General features: G+C 39.1%; 3 protein-coding genes across 8 annotated transcripts in view; 1 reads left to right on the top strand and 2 right to left on the bottom strand.

The window, feature by feature from the left end:
- The window catches only part of LOC117564697 (uncharacterized), a 177700-nt gene that overhangs the window by 97941 nt on the left and 58719 nt on the right, over window positions 1-21040 (top strand). The gene's annotated exons all lie outside the window — the stretch shown is intronic.
- Window positions 1-21040, bottom strand: part of LOC117564698 (uncharacterized) — a 44424-nt gene that overhangs the window by 4360 nt on the left and 19024 nt on the right. For 2 of the 4 annotated variants that reach the window (XM_052002198.1, XM_034243575.2), the window contains exons 8-12: window positions 10809-10945; window positions 6295-6439; window positions 3325-3584; window positions 1237-1341; window positions 52-193 (exon numbers count right to left, since the gene is read on the bottom strand). In XM_052002198.1, coding sequence (XP_051858158.1) covers window positions 52-193; window positions 1237-1341; window positions 3325-3584; window positions 6295-6439; window positions 10809-10945 — 789 coding nt within the window. The remainder of the gene's footprint in view (window positions 1-51; window positions 194-1236; window positions 1342-3324; window positions 3585-6294; window positions 6440-10808; window positions 10946-21040) is intronic. The other 2 variants (XM_052002199.1, XM_052002197.1) reach the window with 2 other exon arrangements.
- LOC127565097 (uncharacterized) lies at window positions 13014-19056 on the bottom strand. The gene is made up of 2 exons (XM_052002203.1): window positions 18966-19056; window positions 13014-13985 (listed from the first exon to the last, which is right to left on the bottom strand). Exons 1-2 carry the CDS (start codon window positions 18971-18973, stop codon window positions 13244-13246), a joined length of 750 nt encoding a protein of 249 aa, XP_051858163.1. The 5' UTR covers window positions 18974-19056; the 3' UTR covers window positions 13014-13243.

The following is a 21040-nucleotide window of genomic DNA, read 5'->3' as shown; positions in this document are numbered from 1 at the left end:
TAAATATGACAGTCACCTTCAGTTTGTCTATTCCTACAATAAAGGACTTACCTCACCAGCTGCATTGCTTGAATAACTCATTCGTTTGACCTTCTTAAACGTTGTATCACTCTCCGCTTGCGCCAGAGCTCTTTCTAGAGCTGAATCCATTTTGGCATTACGTGCCTCATCTAGGCCGTGATAGTTCACTCCACTGTCGGATAAAAGCAGATATACAAATTTAGGAAGCGGATACTTAACAAACGATTAAAATATTATGTACAAATACAGTTGAAGGTAATTTTTATACCCGCTACTCATAGTGTAAAAATAAATAACTTTCACACACACACATGTTCCGTTCGCAATCAAATTCTATATATTCTCGACTGTTGCCGCTGACCATGAATATATATATATACTTTATGGAGTCGAAGATGCCTTCTCTGGCTGTTTCATACAGGAACAAAGTTATAATACCCTTCTACCCTATGGGTATCGGGTATAAAAAGGTTATTTACACTCAATATCAATTTAGTCACAAAAAACTTGTGTTTGCTGATAAATTTCGTCACTGAATTTCACGCTGAATTCTTTACTGAATTATGGTGGATCGTTTTATTTAACCAGTTTGTAGTTGTAGTTAAATAAATAGGCGTACTTACTTAACCTTCAAAAAAATATGCCTACAGATGTTTTGCTGACATATTTCTATGACAATAAAAAAGAAAATTAAACAAAAATTGGGTCAAAGTGCTTTGTGTTAATAATTATTGCAGTTTGCTCACTTTTCATACAACTTGAATAAACATACATTAATTTGCAACACAACTTTGCAAAAGATTTTTTAAAATTCCTTAAACGCCAGTGTAAGTTGTCCCCCTTCCGCTTTTTGCCTTTTGATAATATTGTATTAATATCCCATGCCCGAATAAGATGCGAGGGAAAATTATACAAGTATAAATACTTTTGATATTTACCTCTTGATTTTTTTTTTAAGCATGTCTTTCGATGTGCTGACTCAGAATCAAGTCAAGAAGGGGGACGAAGTAAATTGTATTGCCCCATGGGAATGTCATGAACACTCACCCCAACCCACGCTCACTTACCCACATAAGGGAAGTGAGGGCGGATGAAAAGAAAAACAGTTATACATATGCGCTCAATTACCGCAACAACAATAAACATCAATTGCAAAATCATAAATACAAAAGAACGGGAATATTGAAGTCATTTTCAGTCGGATGGAGAACTTACCTCATAAGCTTGTCACCAGCTCCAAGCCCACGTAAAGTCCCACTACGATGGCGCATTGTGGATCGATTGGTTTTGCGGACAGTTCGTAGATCCGTTTCCCAAAATCTGTTGAGAGAAAACAGAGCATTAACCACAATGTGATAGCTGAATATCTACATTAAAAACAAGACCAATTTCTAAAATCAAAAAAGTGTGTTAACGTACAAGTAAATGCGCTAATTAAATAATAAAATGGTAAAATAATAAATTATCATCGATAGTCTAAAAAAAATGTCTCTCGTAATGTAAACGTACAATTTTGCGCTAATTAAATATTAAAAGATTTGTTCCTCTTATTAATAAGAATTTGGGTCCTATATAAAATGTTCTTAAAAAAATCAAGATGAGTTTTCTAATTTTAAGACTTTCATGTTCTTGACGCACTTTTTTAGCCAAAATGCCTTAATGCTAAAACCAAATTCTTAATTTAAGAGTTTTTTTTTTAGTATAGGTATATACAAAACAAACAATATTCTCATGTCTAATTTGTTTGCTACGTAACAAATACCAGTTTCGTAGTGCACTCGAAAACCAATCGAAAACCAACATCTCTTTCAATGTTTCGGAATTGCTAGTGACCACAATCAATATTGCTGTGATAGCGAGAGAGTGTGCAATTGAAAAAATAACAGAATCTGTTGGAAAAAAGCGTAGTAAACAAACTAACAACAAATAAATATGATATCATGCACTTTATGCTTATTGCCAGACCCGAATCGAAATCGAAATGGGAATGGGGAAACTGAAAAAACAACAAAATAATGCTCTCAGCCATATGGACAAAGAACGACGAGCCACGAGCACAAGAGTTGTCGCCCATCTATGGCATTTATTTGAGCAGAGCGTTGGCCCCTATCCAGTTAGATGGTTGCACACGACTCGAATGCAGCAGGACAAACAGAAATATTGCATAAACAACTGTTAAATACGCAGATAAAAAGCAAAACAAATATGAGTTCACTAAACAGAAGCGTGAACTCGACTAGTAAATGCCGCATGAATATTCCTAGAGTAAACAACAATTTTTAAGCATAATTTTCAAACACTTTATTCTTTCATTATCTTTGACATTCTAAACAGTTAAATATGTCACAAATTCAATAAAGTGACATAAACCTGAACTGCATTCTCTAGTCAGTCAGTTTGACTCTTTTGTGTAATGTTTGTGATTACAGGATATATAAAGGGAGGTTAGGATTTTTTGCTGTTGGGTGGGCGAGCGAGCGTGCGCTCGACTTAATACGCAAAACTGTGCAGACTGTTGCAAAAACTGTAGCATATACATAATTCTGCTAGCAGTTTATGTCGCAAATGTTGACAAAGCTTTGAGGAAAAATTGTTTCGTGCTCGCTTCGAGTAATTTAATGCGCCACTTTATGAGTTTGAAGGCCACGTAGACGAGACCAAAACATAGCATCCAAGTGGCGGCCATTAACACACGCACACACACGCAGAGATAGGAGAAGAGATTGACGAGAGAGAGAGGGGGGAACGAAGGAAGTGTGGCGTCTTGGCTATGGCTATTTATTATGGTAGGTCTCTGGCAATAAAACTCATTTATTTTCATTTAGAATGGACTCGACCACTCGGCGCATGAGTTATTTCTTATGAAATGCACGAAATAAGCCAGTTAATTGTGCGATTTGTCAACTTTCACGCATGTTAACGTTTTAAGGTTTATTAAATGCTTCTAACACAATGAACCAACATGCTATTAAAAGTGAAAGTTAGTGCAACAAGGTCGCAATATTTAATATAATCCACAAATTATTGATTTAAACTATCAGAAACTCTACAGTGCACACTGCAGTGTGTGTCGAATAAAGACACTTCAAACTCAATTCGGCATGTCATGCAACCCCAGAGGATAAATCACGATAGTAGTGCATCGCAATGTTAATTGAAGATTACCTTTGAGGCATTTCCCATCACGTGCTATGAAATGCTATACGTAGTTTAAGATTTAACATTAAATTCAGTTCAATAATTAAAGCTGAATTCCGTTATCTCAGAAATGCCTTACGCAATATTAAAGTAATTCATACTCACCGCTTTAGATCCGGACTGGCGGTATAGGGCGCTGATACCTCTTTGATTTTTAGTACAATAATTGCAGTTATGAATATGCAAATGACATTCACAACCGTCAGACAGGCAGAGACAATTCCATTGATCAAGAATTCCGTTGGCAAATAATCAGTGTAAATAAATGGATAAGCGGTGGTTGAGTTCATCGCTTCGTTCTTCAAGTGGGGTATTCTCTTATCCGGATAGATGAGCCATATGCAGGCCTGTGACCAAAATAAACCCTGTAAAATTATAAAAAAAAAAAACAAGCAAGCCACATTTACAGATTTAAGATGTAATTGAAGGCAATGCGTTGGCTGGCAATTGTCGTTGGCTTTCGAGGTCATAAGGTCGTAGCATACGCGTTGCCAAATTGAAATTGAAACCGGCTCTGGTGTTGCTCTTAGCATACAAAGTAGTAGTGATCTCGGCCTTGAATTGTTATAAATTTCAGCCACACACACAAGCAAGGACATACACATGTATTCATAGAGGCAGACGCGGCGGTCGTAGATAAAACCTCATTGTCGCATTGTCTACTCGCTGCCTTTTTTTGCTTCTCTCTTTTCTTATGGCATTTTTTTGCGCTTATAAATTATAATGACTCAGTGCTAGGCGTGCACACACACACACACACATATGTCTGTCCGGAAGTGCGTGCGTGCTGCAAATACGTGTTTATGTGAATGTGAATGTGTATGTTGTCTTTTTCTCTGCTTTCTGTTTGCTATTTTTTTGTATTTATGGCCATTTTGGCAAAGTTATGCTGGTTCTTATTTGAAAGTAAGGACGACAAATTATTTCCACAGCAGCGAGCAAAGTTAAAGTCTATTAAATGATAATAGAAAAGAAAATAAAACTTAAATTATTATTATTTAAGTTGCAGCGAACAATAAATCAGGAATCAAGGGACACGGACCTGAAATAATATTCGTGAATAATGAAATGAATAACAAGTAAAATGATAGCATTATACAACAGCAATATTTTTACCCACAGACCCCGTTACGTTTGAGTAAAATAAATATAATGTAAATGTAATTACTCATACGCGCCGTTGCCGCTACCGTCGCACAAAATGCTTGCAATTAATTGTGGCACGCTGCTGGGCAATGCAGTTAGCAGATTTTAGGTTAGAAACGTGCAACGCCAGCCTGACAAAGCTGACAGCGTCAGAGTTTTAGTGCGTGTGTCTGATTTATGCGGTTCTCATATAAGCCAAAAAACTATGTAGCTGCGAGAGCAACACGAGGATGAAAGGATGAAAAGAAAAGGGAGCTGAATGCACACACATGCTCGACCACAATCGTCGGCATGATTAAGCGATCTCAGCGCCATTGTTTCAGCACATGCAGCAAGCAAAGGCCAAAGCTAGACCTGCACCCAGCTTCAGCTCCAGCTCTACTATAGATGCTATACTTCGACCATTACCATTAGCAGCAGGACGAGGAAGTGTATGGAATGTATGTACGTTTTCGTTCTCGTTACCGCTTCAATTCCCTCTCATCCTGCTGTTTCCGTCTGACCCCTCCCCATCACCATCCTGCAATTTTCTCTCTTGCATCATTTTGTCATGGCTGTGGCCCGACTGCCGACTCCCGACTCCTAACTTGTCCCGCCGCCTTGTGGCATTGTCTTTCTGTCACAATTGATAAATGTCAGCCAGCCTCATGTCGCCGGGAATTTTGTTTGTTTGCTTGTCCCTTTGGCTGTTGCCCTGCTGCTTCCGCTCTGCAAAGTTTTTGCATGCATTTACAATTCGCCTCACTCATCGCTCCCCCTTTCTTTTCCTTTTCCTTTTAACTCATCGTAGGTTTGCTTAATAATTTTACGCAACATCCGCTTGGGGTACAATTCGCACTTGAAAATTGGGTCGAAATTTATGCACTCGTTGCGGTTAGCTGCCACAATGCGAGGCAACCAGCTGAGTCTGAGTCTCAGACTGACTCTGAGCCAGAGCGAGCCAGTTAAGTAACAGCTAGGCAGCCAATCGGCCAGATAAATTTACGACCAAAAGTTTTTGTGCCTTGCACTTCAGATTAATCAGCAAATTGTATTTTGGCCTAATTTATGTGCTGGCCACCAAAGCGTCCGCTCGCTTTCTATCCCAGTGTCTTGCCACTTTTCACATATTTCTCTATTTATCCTTCCTTCACATAAGCACACTCTATCATGTGGTCATCGCATTTACAGATAAGTAAACAGCAAATGAATTCTCAGTTTATCTATCAACGAAAACTCTTTTATTTGCTCAGCATCAAATATTGCTCAAATTTCTAAGTACTTACAAATATTTGCGATAGTTGAACAAGAACATTAAAAAGCTAATAATATGGTATAATTTCGGTTAATTTCAAAATAACAAAGGCAGAGATTACTAAGTAAGTAGAGACTGAAAATAAATGAGTTTACTCGTTAAGATAACTTCTACTTTCTTCAACTTATTTTTCTATTTCCTATTTTCTTCGTTCATTCATATACAGAAAATCTTTTAAAGGAAATCGCTCCGCTGTTAAGCTTCTCCAATTATCTGATAACTCAAAGAACTCCTCAAAAGAACTCTAGCACAGCCTGGCATCAAAGTTAATAAGACACTCCTCATTCATTGGTTGGCTGAGAAGAAAGACTTTCTATTGCGCAGAACCAATTAGACAGTCAAAGCTGAGAATTATCTTATGCCAAATGTGTGACCAATTTGTGATATCATCTTGAAGAGCAAAGGCGCTATATGACTGATTTCACAGTGCTGTATAGCAATCTCATCGATGACAGATAAGCTGCTGAGACTATAATTGAAAAACGTATTTCAAGGCCGCACTTAGCTTTGTGAATAGCATTACCAGAAAATCAATAATTGTACATATGACGCCATTTATAATAATTCTGGTTGCCAGTGACAATTGTGCTCAGCATTACAATTAAAAGACATATTCGGTTAGGCTGCATACTCACACAGTTGACGACCGGCGGCAGGAGAGACGCTGATATGGCAACGCCAATCAGAGGGCCAGCTGAACCCTGGAGCAGGGCAACAGCAACGCCTGTGCCAGATGTTAGGGCCCATAGTACTCCCATCCACAGGGAACGCACATTGCCTCTGATGAGTGGAAGGAGAATTTCAATTGCGTTAAAATTCTGAGTGTTTGTTTGTATGCATGTCTGTGTGTGTGTCTGGGTGGAACAAGTGCAGGAGAAAAGTTTATTGAAAACAAATACAAGCAGCACAAATGTTAAAGCAAAAATTAATTAAAAATAAAAACACAGAAAATTGATAAATGCCAGCTGTGAATGGATACGAGAGGGCAGGTTCTGCAACTGCAAATTAAGTTAAATTTAGATGAATGCCGCGCCACGGTTGTCAGTGGTATTTGCTTATCTGTCCTGTCAGCTGGACACACCACCAGGTGGCGCCACCTCAGTCCTGATTTGACTTTCGCTCCGTCTTTTTTCCTTTTTTTTGTGTTGAGGTAATTCGCGACTTTGTCAAGTGTCAGCGGCTTTTGTTATCACTTCCGGCAAGCGACCTTGTCGACGGTTGGTTCTTTTTTTTTCAGTCATTTCTCGTTGTGAAAAATGTTTGAAAACTTTTCAGAGTCCTTTTTTGCGTGTGATTCATGCACACCTCATTTGTGCCTACACTTTGCCTACATGAAAACTCGTACTTTTATTTTTGTTAACCTGCTTCAAACTTTTGCTGATTAATGGCCCTTCACTATGCTTTGACGTCGCGACTGTTGAAATTCTTCCTCGGCCAACAAAAGAACACATTTCACATTTTATCATGGAACAACTTTATTATATGCCGCAATTTGTGCTCAATTATTGTAGAAGTCGGAGCTGCGTCTTTCAAATAAGTGTCTGTCTAATTTGATGGTTTTCAATTAGACTCGATATATCTCAGTCAAATTAACCTATGCTTGACTTTTATGAACAACCAATGTAAATTAAACTCCAAACATTTCATTGAATTGTAAATTCCTGCTCATACCCTACAGTTGTAATTTAGTTTCTCTTACTTCATATTTTGCATACGTACCATTGGAATTAATTTTCATATGAGAAAATACCGTCAAACTAGTTTTGCATTGTAATTAAATAATTACATGACCCACGAAACATGTGGAAAATATGTATGTTAAATATTTGACACTGATTTTTAATGACAAAGACTCGCTCTCCCTTCCTCTTTAATATGAGATAATTCAACGTCAAAGGTTTAAAAACCTAATATCAAATTGTCATATGGCACAAATTATTTTGTTATTCTCACCTGTATCATATGTCCATACGGACATTCGTACTCCGTATCGTAACTTCACTCCTAACTAATTGGTTACCCTAATTAAGAAAATTTTTTGTATTACCCATCCCTTATTGATAGGCGACTTTAATTAATTGCATTTGACACTTTGATGTTTGGTTTTCGAACTAATAAAAAACAAGTAAGAGTCGCTACCCATTTTGCATAAAAGGAATTACCAAATTAATATACTAAAATATACTCAAAAAATGCACTAAAAGTTATACTTGGTATATCGATATTGTACCAAATTCAAACTTCGATTTCTTTCATTTGCGGTGGCGGAAGAGAGCGTGGTAAAATCTTGAAACAAACTGAACATATCGAATATAAAATAGAATATATATGTATACTTTATAGGGTCGACTTCTGCCTGTTACATATAACATGAATATTCCCTGGAGTCAAAAAGTTATAATAGCCTTCATAAGCACTCGTTAAATTCATGCTAATGATTCTGGCTCAGTGATTTGTAAATTCTTTATAGTCTTCGTTTTTGTCTTTTTCCAATAACAATTCCATCAACTTTTAGAGCTTATTCCAAAGTGAAGTAAATTTTAAAGAGAATTTGAATCGCTTGTCTAAGTATTAACACACAATGAGGTGATGTTTGTCGCTCATTAAGGTCATTTTAAAATATAAAATTGTATTACAAAATGTTCTTCATTACTATTGCTATTATCGACTGTTTTTAGGGTGTGTTTGCGGACTAAGACGTCGAATTAGCCTTGACATTGAATTAAGACTGGTTTACAGAAGTTAATTTTTTGATAGCTTTTCATTGTCGCGTAGAAATGAAGAAGGCTTTGAGTTTGTCACAATGGAAATCCATTAAGTATGTTAATTAGCCATCGGCTCTTGGAAATGCCCGACTTTGGTGCACAATTCAAGTCAGTTGGGGAATCTAGGAGTGAAAATGTAATAAATTACTTGCAAATAATTCAACTAATCTGATCCGCTCCCCCGAAATGCGAGGCGTGCGCTCATTAGGCCAACACTCAGTGCGTTCCCCTTTGTCTCAAGCCCGTTCCCCGCTGACTCATTCACTAGGAGTCCCATAGCAATGAGGCGATAGATAGACTCTCGGCAAGTATATGAGCACACATTTATTATGGCATCGTTTTTTGCCAGCTTGCCAGGACATACAAAGCGCAAATCTTCAAGTTGCCACGCGCCGACTGCGTAAATATCGTGCGCCAGTGGGCGAAATAGGCTTAGGTCTCAACAGACAGAGCCAACCAAGCTCCCCTCTCCTCTCGTTGGTACGCCCACTCCACCCATTCCACTCTGTGGCAGCAACAATAAATTAAGCTCAAACGCAGTTACGCGGAAGTTGTGTGTAATGAATGTGTGTCGGCAATTGTGTTAATTGCGCAAAATAAATTGTTAAAATAATAATACAAAGGACGGTGGGTGAGGAGGGGCAGGGGCACACAAGCCGTCAAGCCGACAGTGTGTGCAATGGAGATAGCATAGACAGCCAAATCTGACGGCTGAGTGTATCTACATCTCAATTGAGAGCGTGGCCAGCACAATGCTCAATGTACAAATACAAATCATCATAATAATAACGCAAGCCTCTCCTTTCTGCCCAGATTGCGTGATTGCTCCTGGCCACTACCTCTACCTCCACCTCTGCAACCACCGCCGCAGCCACCTCGAGGACTGCTCTGTACATATATCTCTCAAAGCGCGTGTGCTTTTAATGGCCAACTTCCTGCTGAAATCCCTCACCCCACCATCTCAATAGGTGCCATTGTCCGCTCGTAATTGTGTCACGTGGCGCGTGAAAACGGCATCGTCACTGGCCACCAAATTAGTGGTATTTGTGTTTGAGCAAATAAAAATGCCAGTAATTTAATTGTATATCATAGTTGTACTATTCCAAGAAGACGCCTTTGGATTAAGTTAAGCCAACCCGAGTCTTTTATCGTATACCCAGTGCCTATTTGATTTTAACCTGTTTTCTTGAATGAATTTTTATATTTACTAAAGAGTATTGCCGAATGAATGTTTACATTGAAGAGTTTGCTTAAACCAGCTGTATAAGCAGATCTACTAAGCATCTACAAAGTAAAAAGATATGTGGACTATGCAATACGAGTTATTTATACAACTGTGATCTCAAATTGGAGCAAGGGTAACCCCACTGCATCTAAAATGAAGACATGCAAAGAAAGTAACCCCTCATTTTGAGTTTGTCTTCGTATAACCAAGGATACCTAAAGGTAATCAAATCAAATGAAAAATTTTCAACCACACTTCTACTAATAGTAGTTCTTTACCTTTAGATTGAATCTATTGGCTAATTATATTCATATTTTTGTAATTATTATGCTTGTGAAATACACATGTGGATAATTCTCCGACAGATGTCGCGTGAAACCATCTTTTCAGTGAAAAAAATAAACATGACCTAAAACAAATTTAAAAATTAGAAAAGGTTATTTTTATAGTTCTAGATTAGTACTTTAATTAGAGCTAAGAATGGTTTTGGAATTTTTTTTCTTGGTTGTTTTCTGTTCTGATAATTTCAAAAATTAACAAACTCGTAAGCAAAACCAAAAAATGAACGAATTTATATATTTTATCGTAAAACCGTAACAATAACAATAAGTTCATAAAATCAACCTTAGCTCTTGCTAAGAATAACCTTCATTATTTTTAAATTGTTTTAGTTTATGTTTTTTTTTAACCCCGCCAGAGAATTACCCATGTATTATTATGTAACTATTATTAAAATATATTTCAAAATAGTAATTCTATTCTTATTAATAGAGGTGTAGCTATCATAAATTTCACCTAATTTAATTTCGATTGCCATGAGCGATTTTTACGAACGATTACTTGGATTCGTTTTAATTGGTTTTGCCATGTCCTTGAATTCAAAGATTTATTTCATATATACAATTACTCTTCAGTTCCATAAACCAAAATAAATATTAATTAAAATAAATGAAAAAGAGTCGAATGATTATTAGGATTATACATGAACAATTGTTGGGGAATGAACATAGAAACATCTACTGGTTATATCAACTTGATGTACATTTGTGTGCAGAGACAACCTAAAACGTGACAAATTTCATCAAATCTGTCGCAATTGTTTGGTTGATTAGCAGTAATTGAAATTGACATTTGACAGGGGACATTGGACATTTCTTACCTGCCACGCATCTCCTCCGTTGGCCAATCCGCATTTTGTCCCCATGGCATTTCAGTAGTTCCGAGAATTAGACCAAAGCAGAAACCAAATATGCAGGAGATCAACATTCCCAGACCCAAGCACATAAAGCCGACGCGCTAAAATTTAACAAAAAATAGTATTCAAGAAATGACTACAGAGTACCCTGTACCCGAAATAAGTATGAACCGCCCTGGCTAACAAAAAAAAAAAAAAAAATACACAGAAAACGAATATACAAACTGTATTTACATAGCATAATGGGGGCAAACAAAGTCTCCAGCAGTTATTCGCAAATAAACAGTTTGCTGAGCACTGAAAATTAAACTTGGCTTATTAAAACAGGTGGCAGTGTTTATAATTTAAATATATTTCAAAATTCAGAATTCTACATAACGATTATCAACGCACATTCATTTAATAATATCTCACTGTTAAAGTAGGTCTCATTGAGATAACTCAAGATTTTTAGAATACCATTGCAAAATGTATAAAATTATTACAATTATAAAAAGTCGTAAAGGAACACACGGAACAAAATCAATTGTTGATTTTATACCCGCTACCCACAGGTAAGAAGAGTAACTTGGTACCCGCAGGAAATGTATGTAACAGGAAGGAGGCGTCTCCGACTCCAGAAATTGTATACATATAAGGTTGGCAAAAAAGTCTTGCGGTATTTCCGATAGGTGTCTTTGCAGGCGCGTGGTTCTAGTCCTATTCGTCGCATCGGTTGAGTCGTTCGTGTGTTATATCGTCAGAAACATGGAGCAAAATAAAGAGAAAATACGGCATATTTTACAGTACTACTACGATAAAGGCAAAAATGCAACTCATGCTGCCAATAAAATTTGTGCAGTTTATGGACCCGATACAGTTTCCATTTCCATCGCACAACGATGGTTTCAACGTTTTCGTTTTGGTGCGGAGGTGGTCGAAGATGCGCCACGGTCCGGAAGGCCTGTCGTCGAAAATTGCGATAAAATCGCTGAATTGATCGAAAGAGATCGGCATAGTAGCGCCGTAGCATCGGCCAAGAGCTGGGCATGAGTCATCAAACCGTTTTAAACCATTTGAAGAAGCTTGGATTAAAAAAAAGATCGATGTATGGGTGCCACACGACTTGACGCAAAAAAACATTTTTGACCGTATGGATGCATGCGAATCGCTTCTGAATCGCAACAAAATCGACCCGTTTTTGAAGCGGATGGTGACTGGCGATGAAAAGTGGATCACTTACGACAACGTGAAGCGCAAACGGTTGTGGTCGAAAAGCAGTGAAGCTGCCCAGAGGGTGGCCAAGCCTGGATTGACGGCCAGGAAGGTTTTTCTGTGTGTTTGGTGGGATTAGCAGGGAATCATCCACTATGAGCTGCTCCCCTATGGCCAAACGCTCAATTCGGACCTGTACTGGACCGCTTGAATGCAGCACTCATGCAGAAAAGTCCATCTTTGATCAACAGAGGCCGAATTGTCTTCCAGCAGGACAACGCCAGGCCACACACATCTTTGGTGACGCGTCAGAAGCTCCGGGAGCTCGGATGGGCGGTTCTTTTGCATCCACCGTATACTCTGGATCTCGCACCAAGTGATTACCACCTATTTCTGTCCATGGCGAACGAACTTGGTAGTCGGAAGTTGGCCACAAGAGAGTCCTGTGAAAATTGGTTCTCCGAGTTTTTTGCCAATAGGAAAGCGAGCTTCTATAATAGGGGCATTATGAAGTTGGCATCTCGTTGGGAACTCGTCATCGAACAAAACGGCGCATATTTGACTTAAATCGCATTATTATAACCAATTTTATGAACAATTGAAAATTCAATAAAAATACCGCAAGACTTTTTTTGCCAACCTTATATATTCTTAATCAACGTCAACAGCTGAGACGATATAGAAATGTTCGTCTGTCTATCTGTCTGTCCGTCTGTTTGTATGAACACTTAGATCTCTGAGATAGATATATAATTTTTTGTTATTTTAGAATGCCTAGTACTCTATGGTATATTTTGTATGAATACAACATCAATATACCAAATATTTATTGTATTTATTTATTATATTAAATATAGTATTTATAGTTTAGAGAAAAAAGAGAGCTGGCTACACTTTAGTTTTGATCATAAAATTGTACTGTAAAATTACGAAAATCGAAAATATATGCGCAAATTAAAACACGTCTAATTCGTTTGCTAGTTGCGAAAGGAGAGAGCGACAATTTATTGTTTGCCGGTTATTCCGACATTAGTAGTTAAAGGAAAACAAAAGTTGAGCGAAAGCTTATAACTAAAATGTAACAACTGTAGCAAAGAGCGCAAGATTGAGAGTAAATGTAACTGCTCAGTTAGGCTGAGCAGGCTTACAGTGGGACAAGGCGCTTGATTTAACACCGGCCACCTTGGAATACCCGACGTGGGATTTCAAATCACTGGCAACCGTGCTAATTTATGGATTGGGCGCTTGAATGTACCAGTGCCCGTTCTAATTTCGGCCACCCGTATTTGGCCGTCTGTTCCTCGGGTTACGCCTGCGACCCTTCCAGTTATCCACCGCTGAGGTGGCGTGTTGTCCTCGTGAACCAGGACGAGGCATCCGACCTCCAAGCCGGGCTGTGGAGACTTCCATTTGGTGCGGATTTGGAGGTTGTGGATGTAGTCCTTCGACCACGCGAGCCAAAACCGCTGTCTGAGCGTGGATAACATTTGCCACCGTCGCAAATACGTCAGATCTTTGTTGGGCCTGTCTGGCACGGATCCTTGCGGCAGCGAACGTATGGCTTGCCCGATTAGAAGATGGCCCGGCGTTAGAGCCTCGCCATCGTTGGGATCGGAGCTGAGTGGAGTGAGAGGCCGCGAGTTGAGGATGGCCTCGACATCTGCCAGATGAGCTCTGACCTCGCTTTCCGTCAGTGACGCGTTGGCCATTTGCCGGACGAGGAGATGCTTTGCGGATTTCACCGCGGCTTCCCACAGCCCTCCGAAATGTGGGGCTCGAGGAGGGATGAAGTGCCATTCCATCCCCATCTCCGACGCGAACAACTGCAGTTTCTCCTGCTGCTTCGTGAACTCCATCTGTAGCTCCTTGAGTACGTTGTTTGTCCCGACGAAGTTGGTGGCGTTGTCCGAATACATCCGAAGTGGAACGCCACGCCTTGCGATGAAGCTTTTTAGGGTTAATAAAAAACAATTAGTGGACAAGTCAGCAACCAGTTCTAGATGAACAGCCTTTGATGCAAAACACACAAATACTGCTATATACATTTTTAAAGGAGGCCGTCCCCGAATTCTCAAGGAGACATTTATGGGTCCGCAAAAATCAACGCCACAAATGTGAAATGGACGTGAAGCAATCAAGCGATCAGTTGGTAACTGCCCCATTACTTGTTCCATTAGTTTTGGCTTGTATCGAAAACAAAGAATGCAACCACGAACTATTTGTGTGCATTCCCTTCGAGCATTAATCAGCCAAATTCTTTGCCTTAAGAGCGAAATCATAGTTTTAACACCAGCATGACAGTTGGTCTGATGCAAGTCTCTTAAATACAGTCTGACCAAGGGCGAATTTTTTGACATTAAGATTGGAAACTTGGCATCGTCGTCAATCGGTGCATTTAATAATCTGCCACCTACGCGGATCAACGAAAGAGATTTTCCTGGCTCAGAGATTTTCTGAATAAATGGAGCGAGAGATTGAACATTTGGTTGAACTAATTGATTTGATTTTAGTTTTTTAAATTCCAAGTTGAATTCTGACCGCTGAACCAATTCAAATAACTTTAACGAGGCAAAATACAACTCCTGTTTACTAAGGGCTGAAGAACAATTTTTAGTTTTTGGCCAGCAAATGAATTTGTACACATAGGCAATCACTCGAACTAACCTTTTGTATGAAGAGAAGCGAGCCAGTATAGATGACAGAAAATCAGGGTTGGTAGTTAAACAAACCTGAGCTGATTTTTTTGTTTCACTGTTTTTTAAATCGGTTGAAAAATGAGGATTCTTAGGCCACTCACACTGCTCTTCCATTAAGAATAGTGGGCCTTCTAACCATATCGAGTCGACTAATTCATCGATGTCACACCCACGAGAACAAATATCGGCAGGGTTTGACGCAGAAGGCACATGTCTCCATGTAACATCTTGTGTGAGGTCTTGTATACTGGATACACGATTTGCTACGAATGTTGCTAGCGAAGAAGGCGACATTCTAATCCAATACAGTGTGATTTCTGAATCTGTCCAAAAATGCACACTGTCGATTCCGCATTTGCCAAGCATTGGCTTGACGTACGACCACAATTGCGCCAGTAAATACGCTGCACACAACTCAAGTCTTGGGATCGACTTGGTTTTTAAAGGCGCAACTTTTGCTTTTGATGTAAGCAATTTACATTTCACTTTTCCATTCTGATTAGCTCGTATATATAAACAGCAGCCATAAGCGTGGCTGGAAGCGTCTGCAAATCCATGAATTTGGATCTTGGCTTTGCTGGAATTGGTGTATCGTGGAATGGATACTTTATCAAGGTTTAGTAGATTTTCTTTAAATCTCTCCCATCTCGTATGCATCTGCATAGGGATAGTTTCGTCCCATGCTAGATGATTTTGCCAGAGCTCTTGCAGTAAGATTCTGGCTTTAATACTGATGGGGCTCAGCAAGCCAAGTGGGTCGAACATACGAGCTGTCACAGACAAAACGTTGCGTTTTGTTGGGCTAAGATCGGTGAAGCTGGAATCCAAATGATATCGAAATATATCAGATTTTGGCGTCCACCGCATGCCCAATGTTTTGGTCGAATCTGTGTCGTTGAAACTGAGAACTTTATCAGTTTCATTCCCATTGATTAAAGTAGGGTGGTTGGAGTACCATTTGGCCAATTGGAGACCACCGGAGCTTAGGATATCTGACACTTGGACACAAATCTCCTTCAGCATGTCAGCATCGTCAGCTCCAGTAAGCATGTCATCGACATAGAAGTCATTGCAGATGACTTTAGCTCCAAGAGGATGTGTTTCCTTATGGCGAACACCAAGTTCGTGAAGGCTTCGTATGGCCAGAAAAGGAGCAGACGCAGTGCCATAAGTAACTGTATTCAGTTGGTAAATTTGAAGCTTTTCTGACGGATTTTCACGCCAGACAATAAGTTGAAACATCCGATCCTTTGGAGACATGCTTACTTGTCTATACATTTTAGTAATATCTGCCGTGAGGGCAAACCGACTAAGACGAAAGCGAATTAGCGACGAGAAGAGTTCCCTCTGTATAGTTGGCCCCACCATTAGAATATCATTCAATGAATAATTTGAAGTCGTTTTGCACGAAGCATCGAAAACAACTCGAAGTTTGGTGGTGGCACTATCAGGCCTCAGGACGCACTGATGTGGTATAAAATAGTGTGGTCCTGGTGAAAAATCAACGGGAGACATATGACCAAGTTCTATATATTCTTTCATGAAACTAACATACATTTCCTTTAATGTTGCGTTTCTTGAAACCTTGCGTTCAAGTGAAAGAAACCGACGTTTTGCCGTTTCGAAGGACGAACCAAGTATTTTTGGGTCTGTTTTAAAAGGAAGACAAACTTATAATCGCCCTGTCGATAGAGTTGTCACTCGGTCAATAAAGTCCTGTTCGCAGGCTCTTTGCTCTGACGAGTATTTAGCGACGTTCGATAAACTGGAACTTTCTCTAACTCCCATAGCCTTTCTACCAGCGAGTCAAGTTGTATATCTTCCGACGAGTACGTCGTTGCACCACATAATGGGTTCTGACTCGGAATACCTTTGCACCGCCCTGACACAATCCACCCCAACAGAGTTTTTTGTAACAGAGGGCCACTGTCATTCAATTTAATTTGGCCTGTGCACAAAAGGTCGAAAAAGGAATCGGCTCCTAATAGCAAGTCGATTCTCTGCGGCTTGTAGAAATAAGGATCAGCCAGTTCCACGTTAGCCGGTATTTGTAATTGCTTGACTGGAATAAAGCTGTCTGGCTGCTGGTTCGAAATTGATTTTAGCACCCAGAAATCGGCGTCAAACTGATGTTTGTTAACACGAGATGATATCGTTGTTGACACTTCATGTCGGGCTACCAAATTTGACGTTCCTATGGCCGTAACTGTCAGACACTTGTTGGCTCGCGACAACCTTAGAGCTTGGGCAAATTCTTCAGTCATGAAATTGATCTGAGACCCAGAGTCCAACAAAGCCCTGGCCAATTGGAATTGACCGAATCTATCGCGAATTTTCACAACAGCGGTAGCCAGAATGACATGGTCAATTTCTGCTGTTGGCTTAGCTACGTGCGCTGGATGTGACGATGCTTGGCCGCTCGAGCTACCAGGCTGTTGATGTTGATGCTGGCTCATACTCGTGGTCTGAGGCTGAGCTGACGCATCGAATCTATGCAGCAATGTATTGTGCGATTTAGAACACACTCTGCATTTTGAAGATGTGCAGCTGGATATTCTATGCCCAGACTGCAAGCAGTTTAAACAAAGGTTCTGGGTCTTGGCGAAACTGAATCGTTCTGTAACCGGCAGTGCACTGAAGCCTTGGCAACTGCTTATAAAATGATTCGCGTTACAGAACTGACAACTAGGGTTGCTGGACTTAGACACTGAATACGACGCTTTGGTAGTCCGTTTGGGACTCGGTTCTGGCTTAGGGCTCGTTCTATATTTCGAGCTTTCCTCAGCTGAAATATGCTGATAGCGCCTATTCAAAACATCGACACAATCAGACCATTGTGGAAGCCTGTTATAGTCGAGCTGTTCTTCATACTTTGATTTGGTTGTATGGTCAACCTTTGACAATACAATATGTATGAGAATCGCGTTGGTGATATCTCGTTCATCACCTAGTGACAACAAATTTTCAAAAATTGCCGAAACCGTATCTATAATGGTCCTCAACCCAGATGCCGAAGGTTTATTCATTGGCGAGATATGAAACAATTGTGCGATCGTTTCGAAGAATATAAGACATTTGTTGTCGTATACACGCCTCAAGTTTTCTAAAGCCTTTGGGTAATTTACACCGGAAACTTGGAACGCCTTTATTGTTCCTAATGCCTCATCAGACAGACATGAGATCAAGTGATTAAACTTTTCAATGTTTGAAAGCGACCTATCAGAATCTACAAGACTTTCGAAAAGGCTTATGAACTGCTTGTATTCTGAGTGCTTACCATTGAACTTTGGTAAGTTCATTTTGGGCAAGTGCGACCTATACGATGCTGGCTGAGCAACTCGGTCCGAATCGGGCTCCTTTAAACTAATCAGATACAACGACCTTGTCTTAATGCACAATTCTTCTAAGGAAGCACGGCTAGAATTATCCGGGTCAATGCAATCAATTTCAGATTGCAACTCCATGGCATCTGCAATGTATTTATTTAATATATCCAAACGACATTGGATCTCAATTTTATTGATGGAACCTGTTTCATTTAATACTGTTAATCTAAGCCTCTCAATACTTTCTTCTAGCTTTGACAATCTAGAAAATAACAGCGTTAATTTTGCACTATGGCAATTTTCAATCACGGTTTGATTTAATTCAGTCTTCCCTTTATCTTTCGACATTGCGACTTGGTGTATGTTTCTGGGTTGTGCAAGTTAAGCAAAGAGAAAACACACTTTACTATTAAGAGAAACACCAACGCAAGAACTCAAGAGAGTGTTTCTTCTGTCAAACTCAACAGTGAGCGTAGCTTCAATGTTAGTTTGAGCGGCGCCGAACAAGCAAAGCAAGAGCGAAACCGTTGTGTTCGAACGAGAGCGAAGATGATCGACCAAAGCGAGAGCGAAACTTATTAAGCAAGCGAGAGCGAAGATTACCAAATAAAGAGAGCGAAAAATAACTGAAATTATGCGCGGGTGCTATTATTGTAATTCAATGTAATATAAAGAACCTGAAAGCATAATCATAAAGTTGCGAGGGGGGTTCGAATGTTTCGGCACTTGGATTTATTTCACTTATGTGTGTTGCATCAATTGTTCACTACAATTCAATAATCAGTGTCAGGCAACTGGACTCTTGTTTAATACAAGATATAACAGTCTGAACTGGGAAACAATCACAATGAATGTCACCAGGTCCAAAGTTATTAACAAAATTTTCCAGTTGTTGACACTGTTACCTGTTCATCAGAAGAGCTGTTGACTTCTGATTGATCCATAAATCCAAAAGGCCAGCAACGAAACAACGCAAACGAATGTGTTTTTAATTATATGTATGCACTCAGCTGCCAACAAGGTGTGAAATTAATTAAACTTATCAATTGCAATAATTGAATTTTCTTTATGTTTAATTAACAATCAACAAAGTCTTTTTTGTAGTCCCTGCTCGGGCGCCATGTAAAATTACGAAAATCGAAAATATATTTGTTGTTGTTGGGAGCAAAAAAGATGAGGCACTTTGAAGGCTGCTGATGCGCAAATTAAAACACGTCTAATTCGTTTGCTAGTTGCGAAAGGAGAGAGCGACAATTTATTGTTTGCCGGTTATTCCGACATTAGTAGTTAAAGGAAAACAAAAGTTAAGCGAAAGCTTACAACTAAAATGTAACAACTGTAGCAAAGAGCGCAAGATTGAGAGTAAATGTAACTGCTCAGTTAGGCTGAGCAGGCTTACAGTGGGACAAGGCGCTTGATTTAACATGTACATTTTCATGATGTATACCAAATATAGGCATACTTAGTATTTTTGCGGTATATTAATTTGGTATATTTTTGGAATAATAACGCACTGTTTTGCTCTTATTAAAAATGGGTAGCCGATATCTCACAATCGAGCACACTGTAGATTTCTAACTTGTTTATATTTTCTATTTTATTGAAATATGTATATCTTGAATATTGAAGCGGATTTTATAGAATAAGCTTACAATAGATTTTTCTTTTTTTACACAAAATCACTTGGCGAAGGGGGGCATAAAGACTGGACGAAAGGAAAAGCGATTGCATGTTGAATGCCAACTGACGGCAGTAAGCGACACTTTGTGCGATAATGTAGCATACTTTGCAGCGTATAACATAGAGAAAAATAAATGAAGGATAAGAATGAAGAAATGGTCTGTAAGAAGGGGAACGAACGAGGGTGGAGGGTGTGGAATGGTGGAGTTGGCCACATCGAGTGGGTGCGTGACATGTTAACCCAAATTTGCAGCCACGCAACTCAAACTGCTTTTGGCAGCTGCACACAAAAGAAAAATGTTCTAATGTCAGCCAGATGATGTCGTTGTCTTTGTCGTCTTGGGCGCTCCCTTCTTCTCGCATCGACTTCTTTTACTAATGCTTTGACTTCTCCTCTCTTTGAAACACAGAACTCAAGCTCAACCCTCAATCTGAGTGAGAGAAACACAAGTTGCAGCATAAAAAGCTGACAACTGTTTAAATTCTATGCTAAAAGAAGCAACTTGCCAAGTGAAAGCGGGTACGAGTAAATGCAGTTTAAAGAGTCGAGACACTGCCACAACAATTTGCCAACTGGCATTAAAGTAAAGTGAAATTATAAGTGGCAAGTTGTGTTCTCGGTGTTTTGGTTTGTTCTCTCACTCGAAAAGGTAGTTAAGTAAACAAAAGAGGGGAGCGGGACACCAGACGTATGAGTAATGTGTAAACTACATGCATCAAGTTTAAATGGCGTGCAAATATTTTATAGCACTACAGAGTATTCCATACACACCATTTTGTGTATTTGTTTGTGCATTGCCCGCAGCTGCACAAAAAAAAAACACATTTCAATAACATTTAACGACTTTTGACAGATGCTGCCATAAACATTTATGCACATAGGCAAAGCATTTAGTTTTCATTCCCGCAACTTTATGATCATTTCGTAATTTTTTGTTAGCATTTTTTCATACATTTTTTTTAGCGCTCAGTTATCAATTTTTATGCGTTGCAAATAATTTTTTCTGCATCAAGGATTTAAAACTATTAAATTGGTTTTCAAATTATTTACTGAACATATTTCGTTCTCTTCACAAAATTGCGATAAATTGAAATTGAAGAATTTGTGTAATTGTTTTCTAAACATAATTCATATTTTGAGTGCATTATAAAGGGAATGACATGATTTCAGTGCGATAATAAATTTTTTAATTAATATACTTGAACTTACTTATATTTCGTACAATGTAATTATTTTCGTACTTGTCCCTTTAATACTGAGTAGTTTTATATTGTGGCATCCTACTGCGGCAAAGATTAT

The sequence above is a fragment of the Drosophila albomicans genome, chromosome 2L (assembly GCF_009650485.2).
Source record: "Drosophila albomicans strain 15112-1751.03 chromosome 2L, ASM965048v2, whole genome shotgun sequence".
Lineage (NCBI taxonomy): Eukaryota > Metazoa > Arthropoda > Insecta > Diptera > Drosophilidae > Drosophila > Drosophila albomicans.
The sequence above is the reverse complement of the archived record's forward strand: the minus strand, read 5'-3'. Positions and strand labels throughout refer to the sequence as shown.